At 34.3% G+C, this 13,519-nt stretch overlaps 2 protein-coding genes across 3 annotated transcripts in view; both read right to left on the bottom strand.

Annotated features, from left to right (window-relative positions):
* LOC107752739 (ASXL transcriptional regulator 2) overlaps nt 1-8,178 on the bottom strand; it is a 19,088-nt gene extending 10,910 nt beyond the window's left edge. The window contains exons 1-5 of one of the 2 annotated variants that reach the window (XM_016568765.1): nt 8,006-8,178; nt 4,382-4,464; nt 4,177-4,179; nt 2,868-2,976; nt 1,305-1,449 (exon numbers count right to left, since the gene is read on the bottom strand). In XM_016568765.1, the coding sequence (XP_016424251.1) occupies nt 1,305-1,449; nt 2,868-2,976; nt 4,177-4,179; nt 4,382-4,464; nt 8,006-8,062 (397 nt within the window). In that variant the 5' untranslated portion in view covers nt 8,063-8,178. The remainder of the gene's footprint in view (nt 1-1,304; nt 1,450-2,867; nt 2,977-4,176; nt 4,180-4,381; nt 4,465-8,005) is intronic. The other variant, XM_016568766.1, reaches the window with a different exon arrangement.
* Nucleotides 8,179-10,990: 2,812 nt separating this feature from the next.
* LOC107752740 (kinesin-like protein KIF3B) overlaps nt 10,991-13,519 on the bottom strand; it is a 4,946-nt gene continuing 2,417 nt past the window's right edge. Inside the window, exons 4-8 of the mRNA XM_016568768.1 lie at nt 12,543-12,661; nt 12,308-12,424; nt 12,119-12,227; nt 11,209-11,366; nt 10,991-11,112 (exon numbers count right to left, since the gene is read on the bottom strand). Coding sequence (XP_016424254.1) covers nt 11,007-11,112; nt 11,209-11,366; nt 12,119-12,227; nt 12,308-12,424; nt 12,543-12,661 — 609 coding nt within the window. The 3' untranslated portion in view covers nt 10,991-11,006. The remainder of the gene's footprint in view (nt 11,113-11,208; nt 11,367-12,118; nt 12,228-12,307; nt 12,425-12,542; nt 12,662-13,519) is intronic.

Genomic DNA, 13,519 nt, shown 5'->3' with positions numbered 1-13,519 from the left:
AAGTGACCCGGCCCGAGCCGTACCGTGCCGTACCATGCAGTGGAAAAGCGCCATAAATAATGACAACAAATTTCATTTTTGGGTGAACTATCCCTTTAAGGTGTGAGAATGATCCCGTCTCGCTTAGCCCAATGAATATTCGATTGGTTTTTAGTAGGGATGCACCGATGTATCAGCCGCCAATATTTATCTGCCGATTTTTCCTCAATTTACAACCATCGGCATATCGGTTATATAAGGAAAAAGGCCCATATAACAAACCGATGGTTTATTAATTAACTGCGTGAAGGCACTGAGCTGTATAATGTCTGTGACGAGTGGGGGCGGGGCCGAGAGCCGTGGGAACGGAGCGAGGCCGGTGGAGTAATTGATAATGAGCGACACCTGCACCACTCACCGGTCTCGAGTCCCACGGAGGAGCTCCGGAAGGATAAAAGGGAGGAGTGACGACAGTGTCGGACGAGAGAGGACCAGGCCTGGAGTTTATTTTGTGTTTTGGTTTTGTTTGTGCGCGACAGTCGTCCGCGAGGGGCTGTCGCGCTATTTTGTGTTTGTTTATTTTATTATTAAAGTTTTGTTTGAACGTTCGCCCGGTTCCCTCCTCCTTCTTCCCGTGATTACGAACTTTGTTACAGACGCATTAAAGCAAGGACACATTTTTATTCTGTAAATACATGTATAATGTTACAAAACATTTTTTTTAAATAAATGCTGTTCTTTTTAACTTTCTATTTATCAAAGAATCCTGAAAAAAAAATAATGGTTTCCACAAAAATATTATGCAGCACAACTGTTTCCTGTGACACTGAAGACTGGAGTAAAGATGCTGAAAATTCAGTTTTGCCATCAAAAAAAAATTAATTAAAGTACATTTGAAAGTATATTAAAATAGAAAACTATTCATTTAAATTGTTAAATTATTTCACAATATTACCTTTTTACTGTATTTTTGCACACAAAAAGAAAGAAAATGCAGCCTTGGTGAGCAAAAGCAAGTTATTTCAAAACTTACCAACCCCAAACATTTGAATGATAAAGAGTATAATGCATTTAAGTAAGAAATTATATGTTAAATGTTCAAATCCCAGTTTAATATACAAGCTGTCTGTATGTTAATTCCCCCCAGAAGTAGAAGTAGCACTTTGGTAATATAATTGCAAGGTATGACAGATGGAATGTTCAGGAAACCTGTTTGAAAATTACTATTAATTCTGCAGTTCTATTTGGTTACACTAGGGATGCAAAAACTGCACACTCCAGCTCTAATTATGGCTATACAGTACATAATTCATTAAATGTGGTACCTCTCCTCTTCCACCTTCCTCTGCGTCCATCTTTGCTGTAGGTAGTGGTGCTGGTATTTTCTGTGCTTCGGGTATCAGACATGTTATCACTGCTGTCCTCTGAAGCATCTTCTGACAGTTCCTTCACCATGTCTCCAATGTCCTTCTGCTCACATACAAACACAAGCCATACACATCACATGCCCAACACTAATTTCCATTAAAACAGCTCATCTGAATCTGATCAAACAGTTAATGTTAATTAATACATTTAATAGATCATTGGGAGAATTGGGGCCTGTTACGCGAACGTTAATTGAGCATTAATTATAATAGTGGTATAATAAATATTCATGTCAGTCAGCAGAACTGTATGAACAAACCAAAGCAATAGAAACCCCACATTTATATTTACTTTTCATTCAAGGTAGACATGTTAGCAGCAGTATATAGTGAATTAATGTGTGTTCACTTTTTCCGCGGTGTTGGTTCTGGAAGCATTTTTTCTTTGCATTTTATTTTGAAAAATGCTCTGTTAAAGCGTTATAAGTCATAAAACAAGCAAACCAGCTATGAGGTTTGCTTGTTTTAACACTACAAACTTTTATTTAAAGCAAAAAGTATTTGAAAGTCCAACAAAAAAAATAATAATTGTGTACCTAACAACTTTAGTGAAGGAAAAAACTACAATCCCAAGAAATATAAAAAATGACATAATCAAATTAAAAAACAATGGTGAAAACAATATATTTTATGTTTTGATTGCTAAAACTGCCCGGTCCTGCAGATTTGCTTTATACAACATTAGGAAGATCAGGCCTACACTATATATTTTGAAAATATTTACATGTATATATTTATATTTATATAATTTATATTATATATAAATATATTTAATATACAAATATAACATTATTTTTTTAACTATATACATGCATTTGCTCACTGCGACTCTGATTGGATGAATTTTCTGCACAGCATTATGGGTAATGTAGTTTTTTACAACAAATTATGCTGTTAAACATGATTATTTTAAACATAAGTTGAAATAATGTGAATAGATGGCTTAAACAAAAGCATATAGGCCCGGTTTCACAGACAGGGCTTAGACTAAGCCAGGATTAGGCCATAGTTCAATTAGGACTTATTAACATGGCTTAGAAAAAACATTACTGGTGTGCATCTTGAGACAAAACAAAGGCACTGATATGTTTTAAGATCAGTCAGTGCAAATTTATTCCAGTTGAAACAGCTCAGAATTACATTTTAGTCTGGGACTAGGCTTAAGCCTTGTCTGTGAAACCGGGGGATAGAGTAATAACCTTGGAGCTCATAACAGCTCTGTCTTTAAGGGTTTACAATTTACTGTTAAAAATCACTTTCCTTATGGGGAAAATGGTGTTTTATGGAGTTTTTACTGTACTTCCAGAACTCAACTGCTGCACTCTGTGTATCTTCTGAAAATCGAATCTATGATTGTAGTGATGCTAACACCATGTTGAGCTACAGGAATTGTGTTCAGGTAAGAAACATTTATTTTATGAGAGTTTCTGTAAGATTCTGGTTATGTTTAAGTATGTTTACCTTCAGTGTATAGACTCCCATTCTGCCGGGGACCTTGTAGAAGATCCCTTCCTCTCCACGTGAGTTTGTATGGAGCATGGCATTGAGACAGGCAAGAGGCGACGTTCCACTGGAATAAAAAAACAAAACAGCTGATTAAATCAATCACTGGCTTCACACAACTGAAAAGCTGCAACAAAGATCACAGTTCAGTGGTTGATTTAAAGATATTTGTGTATGTATGTCAAAATAAATTTAAATAAAGTAAAATTATTTTATTTAAAAATACTGAAAACATGCTACATTATGTCTGAATATGGCTAAAAAATAACTAAAAATGTCTGGCTTTTGATCTTGGCATAAACATATTAAAAGTGTCCATTTCTAACTGTGCAGCACAATGCAAAATATACAAAATTCAGGTAAGGTACACTATAGTGCAAACTACTACAAACATCATCTTCTATATAATATTTTAATATACATCCTTTGCTACCTACTGAGGAGAAATAGTCAAGGCACATAATATACACAGACATTAAAATTCAGTACTTTAAGACAATCTTTCAAAGAAAATATAAAGTAAATGTAAAGCCAAAAATAAATAAATAACGTAAGTAAATTGTAGTTTGTATGTGAAAGGAAGCTCTGTTTTTTTATTTATTATTTATATACTATTATAGTTGTTTTAATAATATTTAAAAATATATATTTTTAACTAGCTATTATTTTTATATTTCCATTTATATTTTTTTTTTACTATTTAGGTTAAATATGTCTTTATATTTATTCAGTTTTGGTTTAGTTTAGACAGTTTAGTTTTAGTTTTTATTTACTTGCAGTTAGTGATTTAGTGCTTGAACTTATTTCAGTTAGTTGTTGATGCAACATTTTTCATTTTCAGTTTTTCATCCGAATTTATATTTTATCTTATTTCATGTCAACTTTATTTCAAGGAACAAAAGTGACTTATATTTTCTACATTTCGTTTTGTACTATGTGTCTTCTCAAGAAAACTACTGATTAGTTTTAGTCTACAGTATTTAAAAAAAATAATCGCAATGACAATACAACAGGCTTAAGGAGGTTAAATTTATTTAGTATAGCTATTATGTAGCATCTTCAACAGAGCAAATCTGGCAGAAGCACAACAAACCACTAGCCATTTCTGAGGACAAGCACTATGGTCAAAGCCACGGCCATTAGGTCCTCGCTCTTGGGAGTCCCTTTGCATGCTGTGTCAACTGGGGACATGTTAATAACATGCATAGGGCTTGGCTAATGGATTTAAGTTAGTTGGAGGGGAGGATGTACTACTGTATAATCTTACCTTCTGGAAGACAACAGAGAAATGAAACAAAAAAAGAGATATGTAAAAGATGTAAAAGAGATAAATTAGATATGTGGCCACATAAAAAAATACAATAAATAAAACAAAAAATGTATATGATGCACAATCTGTAGTAAAGTGTGTGTGATAAAGAAATTGCTATTTTAATTAAAAAAAATAATAATACTCTGTAAAATGACCTCACCTTATCTCCTTAAGCCTTTCTCTCTGAATCACTTGCAGGATCTCTTTATGACTCATCGGTGTGTTGGGGTACTTCTCAAGCACCTGTGAACAGTATTACGGAAACAAGTGAACAATTCAGCAGTGACTCAACCGCAGAGAAAGAATGAATTCGGTCTGATGGTCAGTTAAAAAAGGAGGTTTGGTTAAACAGTAATGACTTCGAATTCTATCATTAGTTGACCTCACCGAAGCAGACAACCCTCTCTGTGAAACTGACCTACTTCTGATTGGGTCAGAGAAACATGTTAGCTTGGGTGAGAGAGTTACATTCAAAAGTGGTCGTGTTTCGAGAGTTTGGGAAATGCAAATGTCATTCCAAGTGATCTGTGGCTTTTAGGCACACATGAAGTCAGCTGCTGGATGGAGGCACAAGAGCTGCTTCACCCCTGCTGTGTCACACTGATGATGGGATCTCACGTCCTGCATTCATTTCAGTCATCCTTTACTTTGGTCAGGAAAGTACATTTATTCATCCATGCATTTGCTTACATGAAACCCAGTTTCTTAGAGACAAGGCACATACAATGGCACCACAATGTATCTGAAAACCAGTAATGTTTTATTACTATTTATGTACTACTATAGATTTAATTTTTTTGTTTTCAATTTAATAACAGATAAAGTTTTAGTAATTTTGTTGTGTTTTGTCATTTAAGTTTTTTTATTTTGATTTATTTTAGTAGCTCAATTTAAATTAAATGAAAGTAAGAAATATTGGCTTGGCAACCAGTTGAAATAAAATAAGTTGAACTTTTTGAATATTTTAATTTATTTCAAATTATGTCTTTTTTATGGTTTTGGTTATAGTTAGCAATAACAGCCCTGGCTGGACACTTCAGTCTCTCTTACAAATCTATGAATTTCACCATCTGCAATTAAATGATGTCAGACCTTTTCTCAGAAACAACTTTTCATTTCTGAGACATTTTTGCACAGCAGGTAGATGTATGAAGCCAGTTTCAAGTTCACACAAATTTTTTTTTTATGCATTTTAATAGGGTTTGATATTTGTTATTTAATGCAAAGACACACATGCATTTTAAGGGGTCCATTTAAAGATTCCACTTATCTTTTGTGGCCATTGTATTGAGTTTTATTATAGTAAAGTGTATTATAATATGTAAGAAATAGCAAATACCTGCATAAAAATCTGTATTTTCCCCATAAGCCTCTTTTGTATACTATATACGGTAGATCAGTTTGAATGGAAAAATGCCTACTAATGACAGCTACTAATCTGTGTGCTTTATTTTTTACTAATAATGGAAGATCTGACTCATTTCCTCAAATTAGTTCTTTTGAACAGTTCCTTAAAAAAATTGTAAAAAAAAAAAACAGCTTCAGAGGTTCTTTATGCTGTAAAACCTTTTGTAGGCTCATACAGTTTTTTTTTTTTTTCAACTGAAGCCATGATGAAATGGAAGTAGGTTTTATTATAGTAAAGTGTATTATAATATGTAAGAAATAGCAAATACCTGCATAAAAATCTGTATTTTCCCCATAAGCCTCTTTTGTATACTATATACGGTAGATCAGTTTGAATGGAAAAATGCCTACTAATGACAGCTACTAATCTGTGTGCTTTATTTTTTACTAATAATGGAAGATCTGACTCATTTCCTCAAATTAGTTCTTTTGAACAGTTCCTTAAAAAAATTGTAAAAAAAAAAAACAGCTTCAGAGGTTCTTTATGCTGTAAAACTTTTGTAGGCTCATACAGTTTTTTTTTTTTTCAACTGAAGCCATGATGAAATGGAAGTAGCAACAGATCTTTTGCTGTGTGTTGTGATTTACGTCTGAGTGCAACGGATTATTGAAACAGAAAAACCAAGTGGAGACTTCTACTAGTTCTATGCATTGGTTATTGATTGTATGTTGAGATGTAGGTGCTGCACTCAAAAGTGGACTTTTACACTTTAATTTTTGTGTTTACACAATAACATACTAAAAACTGAAAAGCAAAAATTTCCTTTGTGCTTTTTAAAAGTTTTGTGTGCAGATGACAGCATTTTCAAAACGATACCCGTTCACACGGATCGGCAAAAACTAAATGCTACATTATGTATGCCAGACCAGTAGTTGGCAATGTCACGTTGTAAATAAACACTACACGCCTGCACACATACCTGTAAACTGAACACACAATACGCATGCGAAGGACGTTACCATTTTTATAAATTTGCATTTTTGTAGTTTAGACTGATGATAAGAGTATCCTTTTTAAAAAACCTGCAGTTTGAAAACTGCCATTGATGTGTAAATGAACAGCCAAAACACCTACAAGTTTTTCAATTTTTAGTTGAAAACAATGTCGTGAAAATGCCCCTAAATGATTGGACACGTCCTGCATACGTCACCAAAGAGAAGATTGTTGTTTCTAGATCGAGTTTTTTTTTTTTTGTATCTACTGTTGGTTGGTACTCTGTTATATTGTATATTTATTTGTTGATTGATTCATTAAATAAAGAACAGTGAGTTATTACATTTTGATTGCACAAAGACAACATTTAACATATGCACGTATAAACTGTTCACAATAAGACATATACAATTAGTTTATAAAACAGATATGGATCATTTTCACTTCATGCTGACTTTAAGTTTTATTAATAGCTTATTTATTGTAATCTTCCAAGTTCAACATACTGCAGTGCAAACCTGTTATAACCTAGCCTACTTTTTTAACTGTCTTTAATTACGAATTAGACACATGTGTGGGTGAGCTAATCACTTTTAGAGTTAGACACGTCCAAAAAATGTTTGATTCAGAACAATTCATAAACAAACGGTTAAGTCAGATTCGTGGTAAACCGATTCACTAAAAGATCCGACTGAAAATTGGTTCACAAATCGGACTTCGCAAAACAGGTGCATAATCAGAAGCTGTAAACAAACGTGGAACTTTAGTTTGAAGACACTTGTATCAGTTACAGTGTATCAACTTCGTATGTCGCATATTACAGCCTGGGTCTAAAGTTATATTCAACAGCAAAGCGGAAAGTTCCGCTAATTTAAGATATCATACAAAAACACGGACGCACAAACGTAAACAAGCTGCGTTTGACAAGCTCGCGGTGTCTACCGACACAACATACTCAAGCGAGCGATGATTATGATCTTTTACAGCAGAAAACACAGACAAATTCAAAAGTACAGTAATATTGTTGTGTCGTCGAGAGGTTAATGGCAGTACTGGGTTGTTTATGCGGGTTTAGGTGAGCTAAGCTAACTGGCTAACAGCGAAGTGTCACTAGTCTGTATAAGCGCGCTAAGCTGCCTCGCCTGAGCTAGCAACTGACACGAACGTCATGCTACAGACGTTTAATGAAATCACTACCCGGATCAAAAGTTCCCAAATGGTACGTAATTGTAAAGAAAACCATTTCATGCATGCATTATGTCACGCTTAGGCAGTGTATGGATCTAAATGCACTTTAACAACGCCAACCGAAACCAGGCCCCGAAATGCATACGCAATACTTCGCCTACACCAGCGGGTCATGAACTCATAAACACAGTTGTACAAGTGGGAGCACAAGGCGAAAACAAGCTAAACAAACGCTCAAGAAGTCTTCGGTTTTACCGTTTTGGCGGCCTCTGCCCACGTCCTCCCCTTTTTCTTCTTCTGTCTTTCCCTCATGTCTGCGGTCGGTCGCGCAAAATCGACCTGGGTGCTGTAGAAAGTGTTAATGTTGCTTTAGTTACCGTGCAAGACCTGCCATCTCTGCCATATTGGGTTTTTACTGTAAGAGACTAATCACGTGACCCTCTGGGAAACGTCATCTTACTGTACGATGACAGTTCAGGGGAAACCACCTACCTAAGGCTTGTCTGTCCATTGTTTTCATTGTATAAACGTTTCAAACTCCAAAGGGTCATTCTACAGAAACGTCCACTTTTCTGTCCCTAGACTTTACAGAAATATTACAATTGAAATACACATTAGGGTTACAATATTTTTATATTTTAAAATGAAACAATATGTTATTTGAACAATTACACCTTCCTGAGCTATCAATGTGGCATTATTTTTTTTATTAATTAACAGATACACACGCTTACTCATAGTATCAATTTAAAGTGTTTATTCCGGTCAAATGACAAGTGATGCATGTAACAGATGCTATTCACAATCGTGGACTTAAAACAAGAGCTTTACTTTCACAAGTTAGATTACAGTGGTCAATAGATGGCTAATATATAAAAGGTTATAAGCAATATATTTACTTTTCAATGCATTTATGCCATAACAATACACTAAATAACAATACAAACCAAGTGGCATATTTTAATAGAAAAATGCAAGCAGACATTTCAAGTAAACATTTCACAAAACTAGTTTCTGGAGTTTTGAATTCTTGTAAAACAACATTAACTGTTTGGGCACATTCTAGTCACACTTAATGGTTCATGAACACGTTTAAAGGGGTCATATGATGCAATTTCAAATTTTCCTTTCTCTTTGGAGTGTTACTACTTTGTTTGGCCTTCCAAAAGAGGACGATATCCGCTTCATCATGCCTAGAGCTGACCCTTGCTGGTCGCTGAGGAAATACATCAACTTCGTGCTGTGGATCGCCGGATGTCGTCACATGTGGTTGCCGCAAGCCTGCCAATACACAAAATAATGTTCTTTTTAGCAACATCATATGACCCCTTTAAAGTTAAAGATGCACTCAAGCATTCAAAAGTGCTCTTTTGCAAGCTAAAACAATGATTTAGGCTATACATGAAATTAATAGCACTTTTGTTTAGCATTTATGTCATCAAACATATTAAGAGATATGAAGACTCATAAGAATATTCATATTAGTCTTTAAAAATATTCTACATAATGCAGGTCGGCCCGTCATGACCGGTGCCATGTTGATACCACATGACCAACCATTTCTCGTTTTCACTTGAAGTGGGATTAATATTAACAGTTTCGGTTATTAGATGAATTATGTTTAGTAGATTTAAAATTATTTAATACAGTTACAACATTTGATAGGCTACAGCTATCCACTGTAATTATGACAGTGATATATTTATGACAGTGAATTCCGCTTACTTAACTGTACCCTACACTGTAGCCAAACAAAAATAAATAAAAATAAAAAATATTTAACAAAATTTGATTTAGTTGATTCAAAATTAATCTTTTTATTTGGCTTAGGTCTAATTAATTTACTATAATATGTTTAAATTAATTTTTTATCAAACTAAAATTTCTTATGTGGGACAAACATAATTATTTATTTTATTATTATATATTTGTTTATTAATTAATTTTCTTATCACATTTTCTGCCCACAGCCTAAGCACATGCAAGACTCTACAGCATAATGGACAAACCACAAAATTCAAAAACATTACAGAAACTACTCTAAATGTTCAACATAACTAAACATTAAACACTAACATGGCTTTTACTTTATTAAAAAATAAATAAAAAACGCCTAATCCTAAATTTACTCTCCTTGCAAAGCATACTGGGAGCTACAGATCCACTGCCCAGTTGTCAACAATTCATGTAGTTTTAACAAAAATGAATTGAGTAAACTCAAATTTTGAACACAATGCAATAAAGTTGTTACAAAATGTTCCAAATTGTGTTCCTTCAGCACAATCAATCAATCAATAAATAATAAAATGAGTGTAGGGGGCTCCAAGTCACATACATAAAATTCCATACAGCTGCTGTTAATGTCTCCATAAATTGCCGTTTGGAATGTGACAATTTTCTGCATGAAGGGTATCCACAGGATATTCAGTGAGCAAAATAAAGGGACTTTATTTTATCCACCAGGAATTGATTTGATTGTGAAAAGTTACATACTGTACCAGTAGGAATATATATGCTTGCTAAAAACTGTTTATTAGTAGCTGCCTACTTAATATTACCCAATAGCCTAAGCAGCCTAAGTGCCATCAATTAAATAAAGTTATTAACTGATATCAGTTAATATGAGGATATCAAATCCACTAAATAAACAAGAACATTCATCAAGGAAGTAAATAAGGACAGTTTTGATTTCATGTTGACCTTAAGGGTCCAAATAATATATAAGTATATGTATGTGCATTAAAGGTTAAAGCTTGCCCCTTGGCCTAATCCAAGCTTGTGATAAACCTCCCAGAGCACTGAAGCTAAAGTGGCCTACAATGGTATGTAACCAAGAGTCATATGATCTATGGTATACTGGCTTCCTTATTCAAACTCCCTCTGTGCTTTTTCTTTAATCTTTTACATGACCTTCAATGAAGATGCTGTATGTATGAAGTCATGGTTTGATATTCACGTTTGTACAGTTCAGGATTGTATTTCTTGTTATGTGGTAAACATTGAGAGATTGTTTGTTTATGATCCATTTATTGTTCGCATTGCTGTTCAAGAATGACATCACAAGCTTAAACAGGATACACTAGCTTTTTCAAGTATACAGGAGACAGTTGTGCTTAAAACGGCTAAGCTTTGATGCTAAAAAATCAAGATGATGAAAAAGACAAATGGCATCGTTTAAAGCTCATGAAAACAGTGCAAAGAATAATTAAGTGCTTTCTATGCTTCTATGCTTGCAGGCGTAACACACTGTACAGGCTCATGGCTGGTAGGCTGCTGCACAAGCCCCCATTGAGGCTGGGCATTGGGGCCCAGAGGCCATGGAGCTGGCTGATGAAGAAGCAGATTGACTTGGCCCTTGGTACCTTGAGGAGGAAGAAAAGAACAAGGTTTAAATGCGGACAATTCATTTCAGCTTTCTGGGGAGCAGCTGAATAATAGATGATGTGCAGGGTACTCACCACGATCTGGCTTTCATGACCCGGGATGCGGTCGTCCGCTTTCTGTAATGGCCAAAGTCACGTATCAAGTCTTGGGTCCTTATATCTGACCTCTGAAGGTCCAGGGGCACCATGGTGGGTGGAGAAATGTCCAGCTCCAGAAGCATAATGTTCTCAGCCTGGGACAACAAAAGATTTTTCAAGATTTGACTAGATTATACACTACAGTTCAAAAGATTGGGCTCAAGTTTTTTCAATTATTATTATTATTATTATTATTATTCAGCAAAGGCACATTAATCAAATGTTACAAAAGATTTGTGTTTCAAATAAATGCTGTTATTTTGAACTTTCTATTCATCAAAGACTCCTGAAAAAAATATATCATGGCTTCCACAAACATTAATTGCCTTAACATAATAATAATAATAATAAATTTTTCTTGAGCACCAAATCAGCATATTAGAATGATTTTTGAAGGATCATGTGACACTAAAGACTGGAGTAATGATGCTGAAATAACAAATAAGTGACTTAACAAATAAGTGATTTAAATAAATAAATAAATAAATAAGTGACAGCAATGTTGAATAATTATGACATAGCTGTATTACCAAAAAAAGAGTCCTATAACTAAAAAATATTACATTATATACTGACATTATCACTTTTATTATGCCAGTAAACTGTTATAGATGCAATTTTTATAAAAGTCTGGATCAGTCTCTGGGGGTTGAATAATTTTGATTGCAACTGTAAATGCATAAGATTAAAAAAAAAAAAAACTTAAAAATCTTACCAACCTCAAACTTTTAATAATTTTTTGTTGCTAAATTCACTAAAACGTTATTATTACCTTAAAACAGTAATATGTTTTATTCCATAATGACTGGAATTTTTAAAAATGACTTTATCTCTGCACAATACCAACCCTGTATCTAGAAGGAGACCCGGTTGTCACAGCAGCTTGAGCATATTGACTAATTGGTCTCTTGTGTCCCACTACAGAAGTTGGCCTTCGTCGGACGAGAGGGGAGTTACTGGAAAATGAGAGAAAATACAATATCATCATCCTTTTTTTTTACTGTAATGTTAGGAAGAAAGCTTTTATTTTACGTACTTTTCGGAAGGAAGAAGAGGTAAGACTTTCCACTGGTCTTCCTCGCTGTCGAAGTGGAGACGATTTATGATCTTATTCTTTTCCTCTGGAGGAATGAAGTTCTCAATAATCAGGTTTCTGGTCGAAAAAAAATACAAAGGGACAAGAGAAAAAAAAAAACATCACGGCATGTACAGGCGTTTTGTATTTTTATAGCTTATTTCAGAATAAAACTGTGAGGACAGGTGGGACATACTTGAATTTCATCTCTCTTGTCAGCTCATTCATTGTCTGCTCCAGTTCCTGCCTCATTGTGACATGTTCATTGATGATATCTCCAATCTCAGACCTCACCAGCTGCAGCTTACTGTAAAACTGAGACAGACAACCAATGCAGTGTTGACTGGGGTGAAAATAGACTAAAATATAAGCACTTATAACATAACAACATTAAACAGGGTTAGTTGTGCTTTTCCTATGAGCATCAAATACCCATGTTACGAACATAATTTAAAGAAGTGATTAAAAAAACAGTACACTCTAATGAACGGTGGCCTTGAAAGCACGATTGAAAATTGCTTGAATGGTTGATTTTGATGATTAAAATTAATTGAATTGATTAAAAAACACAAGCTAAACGTTTTAAGCAGGCAGTCTAAAGGTCTAAATATCAGTCTAAATATGCCATGCCTGATAAAGATCCATGATACCTACAGTAAACCATAAACCAATTTTGACAGGGATAATGTACAATGAGCCAGATATTATCACTAAATAAACCAGGTATCAGGACCTTGCTTATTGTGCCTATTGTACATAATAAGATTTATGAAAACATGCCAAATAAATAAAAAATCTGGCCATAAAATATTGATTTAAATCAAAGTAGCTGGAGATGTCAATTATACAGTTTAGCTCTCAACCTTTTTGACTCAAGGCCCTCCTTTGATAATATTCGAAGAACCTCCTGTCCTCATAAGGTGATATGTAAATTTAAACTAATTTTTAATACTAAATTTAAATACGTTTAAGACTTATTGGAGCCTTGGAAGTTTTCGGAGACTCCCTAGTTGGTTGAGAACCACTTTTATATTAAAATTTTTTTAAAAGATAATCAGAATTGAGTATTCCTTACACGTAAGTCTAACATAATGTGCTAGACTTACATTTCTTTCAGCTTCAAAAACAGTGAGCAGTGTGTGTGTGTGTGTGTGTGTGTGTGTGTGTGTGTGT

Source organism: Sinocyclocheilus rhinocerous, unplaced genomic scaffold (genome assembly GCF_001515625.1).
Source record: "Sinocyclocheilus rhinocerous isolate Xijiao unplaced genomic scaffold, SAMN03320098_v1.1 scaffold61, whole genome shotgun sequence".
Classification (NCBI taxonomy): domain Eukaryota; kingdom Metazoa; phylum Chordata; class Actinopteri; order Cypriniformes; family Cyprinidae; genus Sinocyclocheilus; species Sinocyclocheilus rhinocerous.
Note: the sequence above shows the minus strand (reverse complement) of the source record. Positions and strands in the feature narration are given on the sequence as shown.